Raw genomic sequence first — 19812 nt, forward strand, 5'->3', positions numbered from 1 at the left:
ATCCCATGTTCTCAGCATATATTGAAGTTGACCTGTTTTTATCCTCCCTAACTTGTGCATGCCGTACTTGCAAGAGCAAGCTGAGTGTCGGCACCTATTCTCTGACAAATTTTTCAGCATAAATTATAATCTAGAAGTAAAAATACTCCTTGTAAAAAGCACCTTACACCTTCAGTTACAGTCTGTGTCCAATCACAACTGTCCATCCCTGTGCAGGCCAACAGATAGTAGTCACTTATTGAACCCACCCTTGAACAGTAACTCACCTAATCTCTATCCCTAAAGTGACGCCAAAGGAAAGTCTGAGAAGGCAGCAGCACAGAACTTTCCAAGTCTGCCGAGGCAAGAAAAACATTACTTTTGTCATTATGGGTGTTGTGGTTTGCATAATCTTCTATTGTTTTGTCTTCCACGCTAAGTAGAAATTACACTTGTAGCTTTGGAATATATTCACAATAAATCACTTATAGAGTTATTCACTGTCTCAGCTCCACTTGATGCAAAAGCTGATTATTGCCACATATTCTTCTCACTATGAATATTATCCCATGAATCAGGGCCTCATCTGTATTCCATGTCCTGCAACCAGCCCCGTCTCACATTAAGAGCTGAGGCTCCCTATCCCAGCATGCTTTGTCTCTCCTTCATCTGAGCAGAAGGCCAAATGCTTGTTTTCTACAGCTTTGTCCATTTTCCAAAAAGCATATAATGAACTAATTAGCACTGATCAGAGGATATAATATGGCACTGAAGAATCTTACTAAAACTTTTGCTGTATCTTAATTAAGCAGTTCTAGAACACCCATCCTCTGTAAATCCTTTATATACAAAATTTTCATGTTGCCAGAAACTAATGAGAGTTCTGTACACATTAAAGGTTTAGAAAGAAAGCAACATACCCAGCAACCTTTATCCCTGTTCTCCAGGCATGGAAGTGCAGCATGTACATTTAAAATGCAGTGAAAGTATATGCAGCTGGGCAAATTGAAGCACAGCAGCAGTCTTGAAATTGTTCATGCTCAGAGCACAACAAAATATTGAAATTCTCCTTAGATCACAGTAATCAAGAATGTTGCTTGTCTCGCTCTGAAACTGAACACTTGAAGCATAGCAATTCTGCTTTACTGATACTTTATAGGAAATCAGCATATGAAACCAAATGTAGCAGGACAAATATACACGCAACTTGCTGTATGTTTACAACAAGATGCAGCACTTGCATTGTTTTTCATGCAATTGCTTTCCAGAGAAAAGACCAAGTTAAGAACAACTCTGGAAGCGTCAGTTAGCATCACAAAACTTGCATGAAAATGGAATAAATTGAATTTACGAAAATTGCTCCTTTGTTATGTTTTTCTTTTTGCCTTTTTTCCTACAAATAGGCATTTAAAAGTAATTGTAGGAATTAGAAGGCAAAATTGGGGTGAAGGGAAAGAGGTTGCAAATAGTCCAGGTTTAGTGGGGTGAGATCCTCAGCTCCTACAAAATCCTTTTCAGCATTGCAATTCAGTGTCTTAACATGCCTTTCAAATGTGTTGCTGACAGTGAAGTTCATAGCTCTTGCTTCAACACTTAGAACTCCATCTATGTGTGTTTTCTTACCTGTCATTATCACAAGCTTGATAACAAGACAAAGGCACTGCAGATTTTCTTCTTCAGCAGAATTCCAGCTGAGGCTTGGTTGCATGAGATAAAAAGAAATTAGGAGTTAAATTCCAAGGAGATATATATGTGTGTGTGTGTGTGTAACCTATATGCAGAGTGTATTTACAGTAAAGCAAGTAAAACAATGGAGATAGGAAAAAAAAATTCCTTATATTAAGAAAAGCGTTATAAAAAATGTTTAAACAAAATGTGTGAAAATAATGGCCCCTCAACACACACTCAAAAGAAAACTGAAGACCTCATTTTGGCACTACTTACAGAGACATTTTGATTAGCATTCCCTGAGGATAATCATTTTCCTGAAGAGCGAGCATAGATAAATGTAAAATATGAGTCGTGATTTTAGCAAGAGCTTGCAATGATCTGTTTTAAAAACGATTAAAAAAAGAAAAAAAAAAAAAAAAAAAAAAAAACCAGCCAAGAGATATAAGTAAGCTCATATTAATACAACCAGCTTTCACAATACCATAGAATCCTAGAATGGCTTGGGTTGGAAGGGACCTCAAAAGATGATCTGGTTCCAACTCTCCTGCTGGGGGCAGGGTTGCCAACCACTCGATTAGGCTGCCCAGGAACCCATCAAGCCTGGCCTTGAATATCTTCAGGGATTGTGTAACATTGCCAAAGCATACTAAAACAGGGGCTTATCGGATCTGTTCATCGTTTGTGTGAGATGACAGAGTTGCCCATTCCTCTGCTGTTGGCACAGCACTGCCAATGGATCACACTGCTGCAACTCAGTCCAAATTTTGATTCTGTCCCGTAATAATACTATTTAGCACAAAAAATAACAGAAATAGAATTTGTACTGAGGTGGTGAATCTGCCCATATATCAGCATTTGGTGATCAGCAAGATCACCAAGACACTAGAATTGAATTTTGTATGTATTTCAGTCTCAGATGCTGAAAATCTAAATCTGTCTGGCTTTCTGACATGAAAAGCTGCTCTGATTTCAGACAAGCAACGCTCACTGTACTCCACATCAGGATTCTGGGGAACTCTTTCAGAGTCAGAATGCTGCCTTTCACTTCTCCATTCTCACCCCTTTTGGCTGTAGGAAAACAGAGATGGCATTTAGTGAAGGAATACCACGGTTCCATTGAATGCAGAGCTACAGTGAAACACCTGAAAAATAAATCTTGATAGCAACGCAGGACCTACCAGCTGTAGTCATTGATCCATTTTAACCTGATCAAAGAACAGTAATGACACTTACTTCAGTTTCCTGTTGTTAGGCAGATAGGTGTCAGGTCATTTGAGATCCAGTTTGCTTTAGGTCCTATAAAAAAACGTGGATAAGAGGCCAAAAAAAGGCATCATGCTGAGCCATGCCAATAGTCTGTCCATTCCACTCACTTGTCTGCAGCAGCAGCCCCAGTGCCCACATACAGCACTGTGAGAGCAGATGAGCACAGCGCTGCTTCCCCACCTCCAGCTCATATCAGCTCTGGCAGTTGCCCAGATCCAGATTCTTTCAGCTTTTCATCTCTTTCCTTACCATCTCCAGTTCTGTGAAAGACTTCTTTGTGGAAAAGGCTTCTTATCTGTGACAAGACAGATTCTGTGCTCTACCTAAAACAGACAAATTTTTACATTTAAATTTAATTAGAAAAAATAATTTTCCAAATTTTTAAAGGCTTTGTTTATTTGGATATTTTGTTTGTTTGCTTTTTAACTAGGATTAAAGAGATTTGTGAAGGGTTACTATGATCACAGGAGAAGGTCGATCTCTACCAAATCATTGGATTTTCTTCTTCATTACATCTTACATCCTTTCCTTCTATGCACTTATTGTGTTCCAGGCTCTTAGATATCTGAAGAAAGTAGGAAGTTCACAGTACGATAGAAACTTACCACTGTAAAACGTGTTCCTTCAAGTATCAAGTTTGGCATTTTAAAATTAGATTTGCCTGTGACAATCAGTAGTTTGAATCTGTGTATAAGAAGGTTTACAGCAAAACTGGTTCTGCACAGACATCTGCCCTTCTGTCAGTCACACAAGCAGAACAGAGGCAGTCTGAGAACATTAGTAAAAGATAAATGCAACTTGGAAGAATTACAAGTTTGAACCACCTAGGAAGTAACCTACTTCAAAACTTTTCCCATTCAGCATACTCCACGGGGTTTGGGACCCTGAATTGCACGCCCTCTGGCACTGCCCATCATACACTGCTCCCACCAGCAGCTGTCACAGCATTCCCAGGGGTGCTAAGGAGCAGGTGCATTAGCACCTGGTAGAAGCTTGCTGAGATAAGCACTAAATAGTGCTTTATTGACAGTACCTTTCACTGCTCCTTCAGTTCAGGGCATGCACAGTGCTCAGCCCTGGCTTGCAGCCTTTGCTCAGATGGAGGATGTGCACTGAAACACTCCAATAGCAAAAAATTGGAATTGGTGGTTTTGTAAGGTACATACCTGCATGGTGTCAGTGTCCCATGTCACACTCCTTTGCCTACCTACCTGTGTCTTCACTGCATTTTGCAAGTCAGTGTCACTGCAGATCTTTACTCTGAAGCAAGGGTGAGCATATGCATAAATCTGTCACAACAGATGTTACTTTTCTGTAGGGGAAACAAATTATCCTTAGAGAAAATGCCTATACCATAATCTGCTTTGACACGAGGGATTTACTTTGTCCCACTCAAACACATTTGCCCATTTACATTTTAAAAATTGTGGCCTTCAAAATGTTATCACAGCTCTGCAGGAATCTTTCACCTTGGCAGACAGTGAGGCTTCTCACACATTAAATGAATGGCTTAGTGGTTTTATTGTGCTAAGCCAAACTAAGCACTTAACTCATTAATTCATCTCCACCACTCGTATTAAAGACAACCTGCTATTTAAAACGAGGCATACCTCTTTTCTCCCCCTCAAACATTTACACAATCCCTTCTTTACTTAAACCTTGTCAGTCAGAGCCAGCACAGATCTGGAAGACAGAATGTTTTCTTTTTTTGGTGTTGCCTGAATTTTCCTTAAATTTCTTCACAGTTAAAGAGCTGCTGTTTGGCACAGCTTCTGAAAGTCAATTACTACGAGTACACAAAAGATTGCTAGGTTGATCAAGATATCTTAGCCATACTTGTAACATTTTAGTATGCCTTAAAGCAAACTCTTGTTTATTGAAACAAGCTTCACAATTAATTTGTCGAGATACATGAATCTGCACAACCAATTCAACCATTCTTGCTAGCTCAGAATAATTCTGCATTTCCCAAGATACAGAACACACAAGCATGGCTTCAGTGGGGAAACTGGTGCTATTGGTCCATTTACAATCATATGCAAGCCTATTGCTCTGCTCCGAACAGAACTGTAAGAGGGGGGAGCAGCATCGTTAATGTGTGTATGGAACAAAGTACTGTAAAAGTGCAAAAATGACCCTAATTTTTCATTCTAGGACAGCATCAAAACATGTAGACAAAGATCTCGGAAATATAGAAGAAAATAAAAAACTAGAAGAAAACAATCATAAATCTGAGACTTAAGAGACAAAATGTGTCAGTCATCATTCCAGGTAGGTGTTTCATACTGCAAAATTTAACATCTGGCCACCTCTTCTCTCTCTCTCTCGCAATCCATGTCTAACAATCACAGGATTAGCTCGGGTCTCTGTTGCTTACCCTTTGGGCATAGGAAGTAGAGTGGTTTTGGACTCTGGTGATATGAAGACAGACAGACTCAAGTCCCCAGCCAGTTACAAGTTCTAACCTGCATAGACACACATTGAAGAAATAAGTTATAAGTTAGATATAAGTTAGTACTTGGCTTTTTGGCTTTTTTTTTTTTTTTTTTTTTAATTGTGCACTTGGGGAATTGAAAAAACTAATTGTATAATATACCACTGTGGTGTATACCTACCTGTGCATTTCTGTGGTAGAAGGTGTGTAGGTAACATTTAGAAGGTTTTGAGTTGTGGCTTTAAATGCTCACAGGAACACTCTTGCATTACTGGAAGCAGTATTTCTTGATGGGCTTTATTCATCAGTGCTGCAAAAGGCACAAACCTTTTCTAAGAATAAAATCATTCTTTTATTCAGGACCTCACAAAGTGGTATGATTTTCCATGTGCTCTTGGGAAGAGATACTGTATGTTAAGCTAGTAAAAGTGCAACAGGTATACAAGCTTGCCCAGCTGGGATCTGTGTAAAATAAAGTGTGCAAAAATAAACAGACACAGAAGTTCTGTCTGGAGTTACTGGGCACTATGAAGCACCAACAGCACCACCCAGTGCCTGCACGTCTATACACCACTGCTGCATACCCACATGCCATATCTTGCTACTTGGTACTCAAAGTGAGAGTTCAGAACATTTTTCTGAGCAACACAAGTAATTTTAGATTAACTTTGTGGTAGGTCACCATGCTCAGTTTTCTTGAATTAATCATCAGCTGATCGTTAAAAGGGGAGTAGTACATGTTCAGCAGCACAGTGTTTGGAGTTCCTCGATGGAAAAGCAGTGGATGGCCCTGAGTAACTAAATAGCACTGGATACCTGTTCTGGGCTGCAGGACTTTAAAGCATATGGTGGGATGATCACATTTCTCATTTGCATAAGAATACAGCTCTGATTATGGATCATTTCACTACGTTAGTACTGTCTGAAATTTAAAAATAAACCTCATTATTTTTGTACTAAAGAAGAATGATTATAGAGTATATGAAGAGATGCAGTATTCCCGTGTGCCCTTTTGTTGGAGTTTCCTTGGGATTGGGAATTTCCAAATAGTACCTTATGAGTGACTTAAAAGTCTTAAAAGTGAAAACTAAATTTGGATTTTGAAAAAGTCACAGTGTACATACATTCCTACAGGAAAATTCTGCCATCTCCTCAGCTGGGGGTCATTCTGCATTTGTTTGTTTTTCTGGACTTTGTACTTTCCACGGCATTGCAATATTGAGGGGATTGGGTGGAGACGAAATTGCTGAAGGTGTTTATTGGCCGTAGCAGTTCAAATTAGCATCACAAGCCTTCAGTGCCATCTTTTACTACAATTTTTTATATTGTTGGGTCAGTAGTCCTGCATCAATTAAAGCTTATCCGTAAGTACATTACCTACCAGATAGACTTTGCTTTAGGAACTACATTGCAACAGCTGCTATCATGAAGGAAAGTGTTCTTTTAAACTGGGAGAAGAAAGTATTCTATAGATTCTATAATCATAGAGTCGCAAGATTGGAAACGACCTGCAAGATCATCTAGTCCAACCCTCCTCTCGTTACCTTTGCTACCACAAGCACTAAACCATATTTCATAGCTCCTCATCCAGACGCCTCTTGAACACTGCCAGGGATGGCAACTTCATCACCTCCCTGGGCAGCCATTCCAGTGCCTGACCACTCTCTGAGAGAAAAAGTTCTTCCTTATGTCTAAACTAAACCTCCTCTGGCACAACTTGTGGACATTTCCTCTGGTCCTGTTTGTTGCCTGGGAGAAGAGGTCAAACCCTTCCTCATCACAGCCTCCCTTCAGGAAGTTGTAGAGTGCAATGAGGTCTCCCCTGAGCCTCCTCCAGACTAAATAATCCCAGCTCCCTCAGCTGCACCTTGTAAAACTTGTGCTCCAGACCCCTCACCAGTTTCGTTGCCCTTCTCTGCACTCGTTCCAGGGCCTCAGTGTCTTTCTTGTAGAGGGGCCCAAAACTGAACACGTACTCAAGATACAGCCTTACCAGTGCTGAGTACAGAGAGATGATCACCTCCCTGCTCCTGCTGGCCACGCTATTTCTAATGCAGGCCAGGATGCCGTTGGCCCTCTTTGCCACCTGGGCACACTGTCAGCTCATGCTCAACTGAGCATCAGCCAACAGCCCCAGGTCCCTTTCCTCTTCACAGTCATCCAGCCACTCATCCCCAAGCCAACAGTGCTGCATGGGGTTGTGCCCAAAGTGCAGGACCCAGCACTTGGCCTTGTTGAACCTCATCCCATTCACCTCAGCCCAGCAATCCAGCTTATTTTGATCCCTCTGAATGGCCTCCCTACACTCAGGCAGATCGACACCACCTCCCAACTTGGTGTCATCTACAAACTTACTGAGGGTGTACTCAATCCCTTCATCTAGGTCATCAATAAAGATATTAAACAAGATGGGAAGTACTGCTAATTAGCTTTTTGTTTGGGGGTCAGAATGCTGAGCAGACTATGTTGATTAACATGTTTAAATCTAAACCTGCTTAACTGCCTTTATCTTTCGTGTTTTCAGAGAATACATATAGACCAATTGAAGCATGAACGTGGATTGTATTTAAACGTATACAAAGAAGTGACAGCTATTCATGGTTCAAGTATTAAACAGATCATACTACCAAGTTTTCAGCGGATTTTAGACACAATTATCTCAAGCTAAAACAAACAAACAAACAAACAACAACAAATAAAACAACAACAAAAAAAATCCAACCCACAGAATAACTAATTTTGGCAACAGCCATGATAATAGGTCACCATGTTGTGTTCTGTTTAAACTATTTTTTTGTAAATGTCTGCACTGAAGATTTCTTTTTGTTTGCCTTTATGTAAATTTTTTACGTAGCTATTTTTATACACTGTAAGGCTTTGTTCTGGGAGTTGCTGTTATTCTGATGTATAGTGTAATGGTTTGATTTCAATTGTTTTTATGGCACCCTTTGGGCAGGTACATGTCTAATTCTGATTGTTATCAGTGAAACCTCTGCTTTGTAGCAAATACCTAAAGCGTAAGATTGTCTTAAAGGAAAACATTGATCTCCTTTTTCATTTTTTAGAAGTCACAGTAAAGAGGAGAGGTGACAGTTGTAACAAAAATAAGCCGAATTGTTAATAACAGTGAGAATTTAAGAAAGCCGAGGGAAAGCGAACAGCCAGAAAGGGAATAAAGAATTTCAATGGAAAAGGCTGGGGGCTGAGCAAGGAACACAGTGAAACACTCATAGCCTACATGCAGATGGTGGCCTGTGGTCCTTTCCTTCTAAAGCAAGGCGTACGTTTTACTCATGCATTGCCTGTTGTCCTTCGTGTTAAAATTAGGATAAGGAACTGGATTTCTGGTTTGATTTTGATTCCTTTACGTTATCCGCTGCCTTAAAGTACTGTACCTTTTCTTCATTTCAAAGAGATATCAGTCAGAATTGGAGATTTTTTAAAAAAAGTGGTCATATCAAAGCTGCATTTTTTTCCACAAAAATAGAATATATATATTTTTTGTGTGTTTTGTTAACTATGCTACAGATATTGAATGCACCTTGAGATAATTTTAGTGTTTTTAACTGGTACCTAATTTATCAAACAGTACATATAATTGTAACAATGAAATGTCTATGTATCTTTAGTTACATTCAAGTTTGTAACTTTATAAACATGTTTTAAGCTTGAGGAAATTTTTAGAATGGTACTGATAAGAAAATGGTTTAGGGTGAATGGCTGATAGAGAATTGTTGTTAAGGGAGAGGGAAGTTTCATTCTGCGCGGATGGATCGTTTTGGGAAGAAAGTGATAGGTGGATTGATGGAGAGGAACAGCAAAGCACGCAGAACATCAGGTTTCCTTTTACAAATATCCAGGGAAAAAAGTATGTTTTTATAGACTGGTAGGCAAAAAAGAATATAAATAAATAAATAAAAGAAAGAGATGGACGTTAGGAAATGTATTTTGCCACTTTTGCATTATTTAGGGGGGAAGAAAACACTGTTACTTGTAAATTTGTAAAATGTTATATGTCTGGGCAGTAGTGACTGATGTCTTAATAAAAGCTTCCTGTAGTGCATTGGCATGGATTAAAATACATAAGAAGTCCTATAGACTCTATGCTGTATAAAATATTAGAGGGAAATCCTGTTATATGCCTCTAAACTTTTGATTTGTTACTGTTTTATTTGGCAAAGAGGAGAAAAAAAAATTATAATCTTGGTCAGTATTTAAACCAAAGTAAAATGGGGGAAAAACCAAAGTGATTTGTTTTGCATGGCTAAGCCATTATGTTATCTCTGTAAATATTGTGATTTTTTTTTTCTTTTTAGAATTTTGTTAAAAAAATTCTAAAATTTTTAAACACCTGTTTTTCCAAAATAAAACGTGAACACACAAAGCAGTTACTTTATATACAAATATATCTTTTTTTTCTTTTCGTGCGAGAACACTGCCAAGTGATAACACGTTTTTTTTAACAAATCACAGTGGGCGTGACTCTAAACAGGAAAAAGTTGCAACAGAATACTGGGAAGGAGTATGCAAAAATCAACTGTCTGTTTATAACACTACAAATAGTTTTTAAACACAGAGAAGAAACCTCCAAAGATCATCAGGGAAAGCATAGGGAAAGGTTGAAAATGTTCGTACCACTGTCTTGGGAGCATGGTGGAAGAAGAGAAGAACAAAAGTCCTTCGACTTCCACAGCTATGAGAAAGGAATTAGAAGACCTTCTCATCCTTTGGAATTCTGCTAGATCTCCTATGCACTTTAAATCGTCAGTCCTAGGAGCCGCGTTTTTCACTGCTCCACGTTCACTGTAGGCACGTTTCAAGAACCAAGAGCGCAAAAGAATTGATGTTTCTATCCATGCCTAAACAACAATAAAACTGAAGTATATCTTCACTTGCCTGTCTGAAATCTCACTTTGAAAGAACACACATGAATGTGAGTGGGGCACTTTACTTACCAAGCTTGTGCTGTTGCTGACTGTGATACTGCAAATATATGTCTGCAGAATCCCACTGGTGCAGAGTCCCATGAGGTCTGGGGAGTTCTGTGTGGCTGTATGGACCTTCTCTCTGAGCAGATGGTCAGGACCTAGAGAGAATCAGCACTCCCTTAAGAGAAATGTAACTGTCCCATGCTGCCTCATAGGTACCTGATACCCCCCATGAGGTTGGCATGTGTCTCCACATGCAACCTTGTTAAAAGAAACACTCTTGGAAGGACTTTTAGGGGTCCTGTTGAAATCTAATGTTGTACACCGCTCCGGTGTCAGCTTCAATTTACCACATGCAGGAAGGAAAAAAAAATCCCTCCACAGAAATGGTTTAAAACAAAAAGAGCACACAGTGGAACAAACCCAACCTCTACCTCTTGAGGTTGGGAAATTAAGACTGGTTGTGATATCTGTTCATGGCTGTACAGAAAACTGTCACTGAGCTTGGAAAAAACCAAGAGGTTGTCTGCATGGTGCAGAAGCAGCATCCTGCAAGGAGAGCCCATAGGCTTCTCAAGCCAGCCATTTTTTAAGACCCCAGAAGCAAACTACAGCTCAATGTAATAGATGAACAAAACACTAGCACAGAAACATTTGGTAATGGCATGTCCAGAAGGTGAGCCCTTCTGAAGGAACAGTGAGTGCTTGGAATCAACATGACAAAAGGCAAAGCATCAGGTGGATTTTGTACTGGGTCTGAGTCCTACAGAACAGCTTGCTTTCCAGGATTTTATGCACCTCCAACTATACTTCTTGAGTTAGCAAATGTTCAGACTGTTAACTGGTGTTAAATTCTTACCAGATTGTTTACCAGTAAAACAGACTATCCACATGCCATCATCTGTACTGCCCATGACATGCCATCATCAACCAGCAATGCGGATGGTTCAGGCAATATGTTACAACTTTCCCTGCACACAGAGTTTTCATGATGATGTTCTGCTTTGAAATACAGAGACAAGTCAGTAACTTCTAAATTGCACATTGATGACTTGAGCATAATGGAATGCTGACACGTTTCACCCATATTGGTAGCAGCCATAGAGACAAGCAAAGGTGGTGTTGTGGTTTTTTGTTTATTTTTTAAGTAATTTCTTCATGGAACTTGCAAGTTCATCTAATATCCTCAGCTGTTGCAGTTCAGTCTGATTTACTTGTACTACCACATGTAGCTGGTAGCCAGGTACTTTCCTGTTGGCTTCAAGTTTTGTGTCATTGCATGTGTGACGGTCACACATTTGCAGTTATCTCAGCTAAGATTAATGATGACATATGGAATGAGATCATGCCCTCCTGTGTCAAACACATCTGTGCAAATATTTTCTTTTGATGAAAAAGCATTTCCATCTAGGTATCTGCTTCCAAAAATTAACTGCTACAGCTTTTTTGAACTGTGTGCTCCTGCAGTCAAGATAGCCTAAGCTGTGGAGTTGGAGAGAACACAGGAGGCCCATGACTTCTGCACATTACATACCTGTGTCTCTGGAAGAGGGTGGGATCCTCGGGCTGGCAGAAACCATCTTAGCAACAGTGCTGAACAAGGGGAAACTCAGCCTTTCCTCACAGCACTTTGCTACAGGCTGAGCACACTGTAGTACTACAGGAGGGCAGGGAGCAAGGTGGAGAGGCTGAAAAACAAAATGGAACATACATACAAAAAAACCTCACCACCACACATTAAAAAGTGCTTCATGTGTCACGCAGCACACACATTTAACAATTTGTTTCAAATTGTCAGAATCAGTAGCTAAGTTTATTACTTATTATCTAATTACATCAAAATCAATTTATTAACTAAGATCAACTCCAGCCAGACAGCCACTCACTATCAGCCACTCGGTTCTTTGAAAGTCCTGTAATTTGCACATTTTTCTAAATAGAAATATTTACTCTGTTAGCAGCAAAGCACTCACTTTGATGTAGTAATGAATTTCAGCTTGAAAAGGTAGAGACTAAGTATTATGAAATTTTGTTCCTTAATCAGAAAACAGTAATGTACCTCCACCATGTGTCCTCATCCCCAAATATTTTTCTTGTTCTCATGTTTTCATCTGATGTGCAGAGAAGGCCTGTGCAGTCCTGCATGTCCTGTCCTAGTGCTTTCTCTCATCTCCTGTGATGTGCAGATTGATTCCCAGCTGCCCTCACCGTCACTTGTTTTTTTGTAGGACAGATTATTTTTTTGGCTCGCCCTCCTCCTCCCACTCACACAACAACACATAACATAAAATAAATGGCATGCAGGAATTTTCACCCTGGAATGTCAGCACAAGCACTGTGTTTAAGGACATATCTTTTTTCATGTGTTTCAGCTCATACAGCTGTGATACAAGGACTATTGCAGACTGCCCAGTCCTGTGCTTGAGAGGGACTTGAGGAGAAAGGCAGCATCCTACTGCTTTAAGAACAGATCCAGTTTACTTTAAAGTCATTTCCATCCATTTACTTTCTCACCTTTAAAACTTTCTCTGTCTTTTAGTCCAAACCTGGTCCAAAGAAGGGCAACAAGGCTTGCAAAGAGCTTGGAGAATGTGCCCTATGAGGAGAGACTGAAGGAACTGGGGCTGTTTAGCCTGGGGAAGAGGAGGCTGAGGGGAGACCTTATTGCTCTCTTCCAATATCTGAAAGGTGCTTACAGTGAGAGCAGGATTGGTCTCTTCTCACTTGTGACAGGATGAGGGGAAATGGCCTCAAGTTGTGCCAGGGTAAGTTTAGGTTGGATATCAGGAAAACCTTCTTTACAGAAAGGGTTGTTAAGCACTGGAATAGGCTCCCCAGGGAGGTGGTTGAGTCACCATCCCTGGATGTATTTAAAAACCATTGGATGTGGTGCTCAGGGACATGATTTGGCAGACGATTGTTAGAGTTAGGGTAGTATGGTTAGGTTGTGGTTGGACTCAATGATCTTTAAAGTCTTTTTCAAGCTGAGCAATTCTATGATTCCAACCTCACTCAGAAAAACACTGTGTAATGCAGTTCACATTAAAACAGGTGAACTGCAAATCCAGAAGAGGCGCAATGCCTCTGTGACCTCAAACCTGCACCATCTCTCCAGATCCTTTTTTCCCCTCACAGGGTTCTCACCAAAGCAGGGAAGTAACCACTGCACAAGTACATCACTGATGGCAATTTGAGTTCCCCAGAGCTAGCGAGCAAACACACACACTCAGATGGTGTTGCAATTGTTTGATCATATCTACGCACCAGCTCTGAGATTTCAATACCATTTGCAGCTGTCAGAAGATGGGCGAGCCCAGTGCTGCCAACAGAGTGCATTTGAAAGGAAGAGAGTAATTGAATCTAAATTCAGGAAATGAAATGAATTAAAGAATCGAACAAAACCTCATATAGATAAAATATTTCCGCAAATTCAATTTCAGCATTGTTGATATAAAAGCGCTCTCTGTTTTTATTAATGCAAACAAAGAAATATCACGCTCATTTCCTTGAGAGTAAAGAAAGTAAACAGAGACAAATGCAAGTGGTCAAAGCAAAAGAAACAGGATGGGGGAATCAGACCAGACAGACTTTATGTGATGATAAAACTGGAGTTACTGAGATTACCAGTGGGTAGAATAACACAATTCCAATTATACATGCAGCGCCTTTCTAACCCCAACTTGCTGTACATGGAAGGAATTCATTTTGCAGCACAGTCCAGTTTTGCTGCATGTCTTCATAGAATCGTAGAATGGCTTGGGTTGGAAGGGACCTCAAGGATCACCAAGCTCCAACCCTATTGCCACATGCAGGGCCACCAACCTCCACACTTCATACTAGACCAAGCTGCTCAGGGCCCCATCCACACCTCAGGGACAGGGCACCCTCAGCCTTTCTGGGCAGCCTGTTCCAGCACCTCCCCACTTTTGGTAAAGAACGTCTTCTGCTAAGTGCCAGGTCCCGTGTTTTCCTAATTCAAAATATACATTGCTGAACCACAGCTGTGAGAAAGCAGATTTTTTCCCTGAGATTTCTGTCAGGTAAGGGTGACAAGTTTAGCAACCAGAGCTGGCAGTAGTGAGAAGCTCTTCAAAAGAGTGATATTCATGGACCACCTCCTTCTGCACTGTTGCTGGCCTGAGAAATCAGTCATCTGGTCTTTCAAAAAAGGGGTGAGAGAGAGAAAGAAAGGGTGAAGTTACACAGAATTAAGAGCATAACTCACTGAAAGTGCAAAATCTTTCAAGAAACGTAAAAAAAAAAAAAAGAAAAAAGAAAAAAGAAAATGGAGATGATAACGTTGCTGTGATCACAGCCTTTAATGATATACTGTAAGTGCAGCGTTCCATCCACATGCTGTCTCTGATGCTCTCTCTGGAGTGCTTATTTAAACATTTGCTCTCCGTTATCTATACACTTTGCTACATTTACACTAGCTGTATGATGCTAATAGCTATCCCCAGGAACAGATCTGCACCCAACACAGACAGGCATCCCTTATAAAGCCGCTAGCCTCAGTGGCCCTTTATCTCCAATGAAGGAAGACATCGAATCTTTTCACGCTGCTCCATAGGGAGCAATTCTTAGCATCGGGCAGAGGTAAAAGTAACAAAACATTCATCTAGTTCTAGTTGCAGCAAGACAGAGATATAAACACTGAAATGTAACTTTAACCATTATGGAAAGTGTGCAGGCAGTTGGGATTAAGCAGGATATATTTGCTTCCTGAATAGTCGGCAAGGTCTGAGAGCTGAAGCAGCAGAAGCAGCAGAAGCAGCTGGAGCAGCCCTTGCTGAGGCACAGCCCAGCCCTTTCCCAGCACCAGATACCAAGAGAATATGTTAAACATTTTCACTTCTCCATTCAGCAAAGTTCAACTCAGGGTCCAGAAATAGACTGTGTGGAAAAAAAGCTGCCTCGTGACCTGTGCAGAAGGTTGAAGCCTGTTCAGGTCCAGGACTGTGACCAAACACAAACAGTTAGGCTTTTCCACACATACCTAAGACTGCTTTTGTTACAATAATTTGGTTTTCAGAGTAAAATACATTTACATAAATTTACATGTGAAAAGTACTCAAATGTGTTTAAAGGTATTATTAACCAATAAACCTATTAATGCATTTGGTTCTTTCACCCAGCTGGATCTTGACACCAGACAACATGAGTATGATAAGTATTCCAGCGTAAAAATGCATTATTTGCCATCCCCTGTGAATCTGCCTGGAACACAAGGCATGGCGTTTCCTGCTGGCAGGGCATGTGGAAGAGGCATGGAAAAAAAACAAAAAAAAAACAAAAAAAAACAGGGAACAAGGCTACATTAAACAGCAAAAGCAACAGAATTTCTGTTTGGGAAAACATCCTCTCTGTTTCCACCATCCTGAAGAGAATTTTGGTATGAAAATGTCACACCAGCACACTCATTTTGTTTTACTGATGCTGACTCACTACTACTACGTTCTAGCTAATTCAAAAGCCAACACAGCAGGACAGAGGAGGTCAGAGAGGAAGTGTCAAAAACCAAGGAACCAAGATGGAACAAATAACGAAGTTACTCAGAACACATTGATGCTGACCAACAATCACTAGGAAAGATACAAAGGAAGTTAGATGAGGGACAAGAGTTCTCTGAAAAACAAAGTAAAGCAATATCTGAAGATTTCACAGGGGAAAAATGTGAGGTTAGCCAGGAAAAAAAAAAAAAAAAAAAAAAAAAAAGCACTGCAATAGTAGCTATAAAGATGATTATAAAATTTCCCATAAAAATTTGCAAAGGAAACCAAACAGGCACCATAATATGAAACAAACCTGAACCAAAGAAATGTACCAAGGTGTACAAGAGACTGAAACAGTTTTGACTGTGTAGAAATTGGTGAGCGACAACTGGGATCTAACGAAGCCTTATTTTAAATACATCACCTTTAAGCAGGGATTCAAACCTAAATAACTAATAAGCAGACTGCTGTTACCAATTTATATTATTTGGCTTGCTGTTAGACAAAATTACAAGGCTACTTCTCATTTCTAAATGCTGTCATCTGCACAGAACTACTGAAATATACATCTGTCACTCTTCTCCCCACACCATTTAACATTAGGATGCAATTTATCCTCTTTGGTCTTCCCATACTATTCCAGGCCATTCTAAAGCAGATTTGACATATTGTCCAGAAAGGTTCCTATGGGTTCCCTTCAGCATCCCAGTGACCTTCAGTCTGTGTGACACCACCATCTGTGGAAGTTCATACTCCCAACAGCTGGAACATCTACTCACCTTTATTCTTTATCTGACTTTTTATCAGATTTTCCTTTCTTTCCACTTCTGAGCACATCTTCTTTGCTCACCTTATGCCTCTTTATCTATGCCCAGTCTTCTCCCACATACACAACTTGCTCCCATTACATCTTTCCCTTCGGTCCCAAATAGTTCACAGCATGGTGTGAGGTTACATGCTCTTTAAGACAAAATATGGCTTAAGCCTTGAAGACCACTACCTCATTCCCCTCATTCCAGTTAAATATAAGCACTTTTCTATATACTGCACGAAGAGTGTGCATAGGACTGTTTCCACTCTCAGACACCATCCTGTTCTCAATCAGATGGTGGATTGCATAGCACTGCCCCTGATATGCTCTTTGTAACAATCTGGGGCTTCCTGCAGAGCCCTTAGAATAGGAAACATGATATTCCACGAGCATATCTTGCTCACAAAGGGCAACTCAAAGGAATCTGAATGCCCACAGAGGCACAGCCAAATAAATCATTTTTGAAACAGACAGAGGGGAGTTGTCCAGCTCTAATGCTGTAGCAGGATATAGCACAGAAACCATGTCAATGTAAATCTAAACAATCCAAATCCCAAAAGCTGCAATTCAAAGAGGAAGTGGAAATGTTGATTCCCATATTCCTAAATGAAGCAGATAGAGTATCATTAACAATGTTCTATAATACTTAGCAGTAAAGCGCTATGTAGAGAATGTCCAAAGCCATTTGTACCAACACCTGAAGTAACCACCATGAGCAAAGCTGACAGTTGGGAGCAGGGAGCTGCTCTCACCCTCTCACACGGGTGAGTGTGTTTGGAGAGGGGAATGTCCCATGGGGGACATTATTTTAACAGGGCAAAGCTTTCGGTACGGAGCAAAACATCATAGCTAACATAAATTGGGTTTTAACTGTAGTTAGTTAACTTACTAGCCACAAAGATCAAGTAATCATCACAGCACACTCTTCTGATCCATAATCATTCTTGACTGCAAGTGGAAGTTTGTGGTTGGAATTTGTAGTCTGTCTCCATTCACATCAGAGATCATTTCCTCTCAGTACAGCCCCGGTGCCTGTAGAGCAAGGCAGCATTAATGGTTGTTTATTTTTTTCCCTTACTGATGCTGAGCAGTCTATGATTCATCACGCGGGCACCAGATCCTATTCTGATGAGAAATGTAAGCTAAGCATTACTTATGTTTTTAAATATTTTAGGCACTTAAAAATATGTTTTTAGCAGCTTTCCAGCTGATACACTGAATGTGTGTTACACTGGTTTGAATGAATGCAAGGAGAACAAGAACAGGTTGGTGCGTGGAGTTCTGCTGCCCATCCCTAAAACTGCTGAGAGAAGCCAGCTCTATAACAAGATGTACAAGAATGATTTTCTCCTTTTCTTCTAAAATCTACTCTCTGCCAAAACTCAAACTCCATTACCATTTTAGATAAAACTAAATTGGCCGTTACTTATTGCACTTAATTAACCCATTCATGAAGTGCTGGTGACATTATTTAATGTAACGCTTTCTAATGAAAAGGTTCAATTGTCAGAACTGCTCAGAACTTTTTCAGCACTGAACGGGGCTATAATCTGTGACTGCATGGCCATCTTTTGACTGCTATATTCAGCAAATAAAGCCTTGTACCATAGTATGCTCAGGGTCCTGTGCACAGCCAAAGAGCAACCCAGCAGATTTTTTCAAACACTGAACTGTGAAATCATTTATTAAAGTCAGTCATCACTATTTTTATTGCAATTAAATGATGTGACACACTTTTACCTGGCTGTTGAGTAGAAGTCCTAGTGTGCTATCCTTTAACATTTAGCCATCATCTCAAAGCACTGCATCATGTTCAGAATCTCATGGGGAATTCAGATGCTATAATTTTATTACCAATTTCTTAATGAAAGCAGAACATCATACTGAAGCTGATCTGCTCTGTTGACACAACAAGCTTCAAACTTCTGGCTTACTTTTTCCTAATCAGAAGCCTAATCAAATTTTACTTGTTAATATGATCTGATTATTAATCTACTCAGGAAGAAATTATCCCTTTTCAGTTTTTCACGTCAGGAACCTCCTGGGCTCACCACGTACATCCAGGCACTGGCAAATGGTGGCACAGACTTGCAACCTTATCTTTGGCTGGGATGTGGTTTCATCACCTCTCAAATAATGAGTGAAACCATCCATGAATGAGCAAAGCCTTACAAACATCATGCTAGAGGGCAAGGCTAGGGTGCTGCTTTGCAGGCTGTGTTCCTTGCGCTTGCTCAGCCTGCTGGCTGATAGAGCTCCATCCCAACATATGCCAGACAAAGACGCGTGCTGGATTCCAGCTGTTCCTCCAGCTCCCTGCCCAGAGAGACAAAGTTATTGCTGCTTCCTCTGGGGCTGGCAGCTATTATGCCTCCCTGCACTGAAGCATTGATAAAGCTGAGGTGTTTGAGTGTGAGCAGCCTCTTGCCTTGCATGGCAATGTGAGAAGATCCTGCTGCTCTGTGCTATAGCATCTGTTGCTGGGGGTTAGAGAAGAGGAGGAAGCTGTGTGACAGGAGCCTCTGGAGGGAAGGTGGGATGGAGTGTTACACAGTGCCAGCATGAGGTGTGTTGGCGTGGTGGGATGTGAGCAACAAAAAGCAAAGTAGGGGAAAACGTATTCCAGAGAAAGAAGGGGAGGAAAACTGTGAGAGTGAGGAGCAGAGATATGAAAGAACAGACCTAACATGCAAAGTGGTGAAAGAAAACAACAGGACAGGGAAAGGGTACGACCAAACACTGATAAGACAGTGAAGCACTACTGAGAAAGGAGATGCTGCTCCTCCAAGGACAGATAAAGAATGACAGGTTACCTGGAGAATACAGGCGATGAACTTCTTCAACATTGTCTTGTTTTACACAGCCACTTTCCAAAAATATTCCACACTGAAAGAGCACTAGATTTGTATGCGCAAAGAAGCATTAGATTAAAAAGAGAAAGGAGAGAGAAAAGAGGAACAGAGGAAAAAAAAGAAAGTGCCTGGTGAATTCTACCTTGTGCTCCCAATTTCCACTAGCTGGCATTTCCAGGATGGATGCGGAGACTCTTAACACAAGCACTGAGTCAGTGCTCCTGCTTGGAGACTGAAGGAGGAAGGGCTTCAAATCTTGCTGAAAAATGTGTGCTTCTTCAGAGCACAATTCCTCAAAAAAGAGGGAGCAGTGATGAGAGTGAAATAAATGATAACAGTCCCTCCACGACACAGCGACAAATATAAGCTTCCAGTT

At 40.5% G+C, this 19812-nt stretch overlaps 1 protein-coding gene and 1 long non-coding RNA gene across 2 annotated transcripts in view; one reads left to right on the forward strand and one right to left on the reverse strand.

The window, feature by feature from the left end:
• Positions 1 to 10241, forward strand: part of ALCAM (activated leukocyte cell adhesion molecule) — a 119392-nt gene extending 109151 nt beyond the window's left edge. Inside the window, exons 15-16 of the mRNA XM_042810113.1 lie at positions 5071 to 5187; positions 7875 to 10241. Of these exons, the coding sequence (XP_042666047.1) occupies positions 5071 to 5158 (88 nt within the window). The 3' untranslated portion in view covers positions 5159 to 5187; positions 7875 to 10241. The remainder of the gene's footprint in view (positions 1 to 5070; positions 5188 to 7874) is intronic.
• On the reverse strand, positions 2088 to 11960 carry LOC122155843. Its single transcript, XR_006167322.1, has 7 exons — positions 11813 to 11960; positions 10306 to 10436; positions 5532 to 5660; positions 5294 to 5381; positions 4128 to 4228; positions 3166 to 3239; positions 2088 to 2946 (listed from the first exon to the last, which is right to left on the reverse strand). It is a non-coding gene; the product is annotated as an uncharacterized LOC122155843 (long non-coding RNA).
• Between the last annotated feature and the right edge of the window lie 7852 nt (positions 11961 to 19812).

Source organism: Centrocercus urophasianus, unplaced genomic scaffold (assembly GCF_019232065.1).
Source record: "Centrocercus urophasianus isolate 14NV4802_14NV808 unplaced genomic scaffold, USGS_Curo_1.0 seq_12, whole genome shotgun sequence".
Classification (NCBI taxonomy): Eukaryota; Metazoa; Chordata; class Aves; order Galliformes; family Phasianidae; genus Centrocercus; species Centrocercus urophasianus.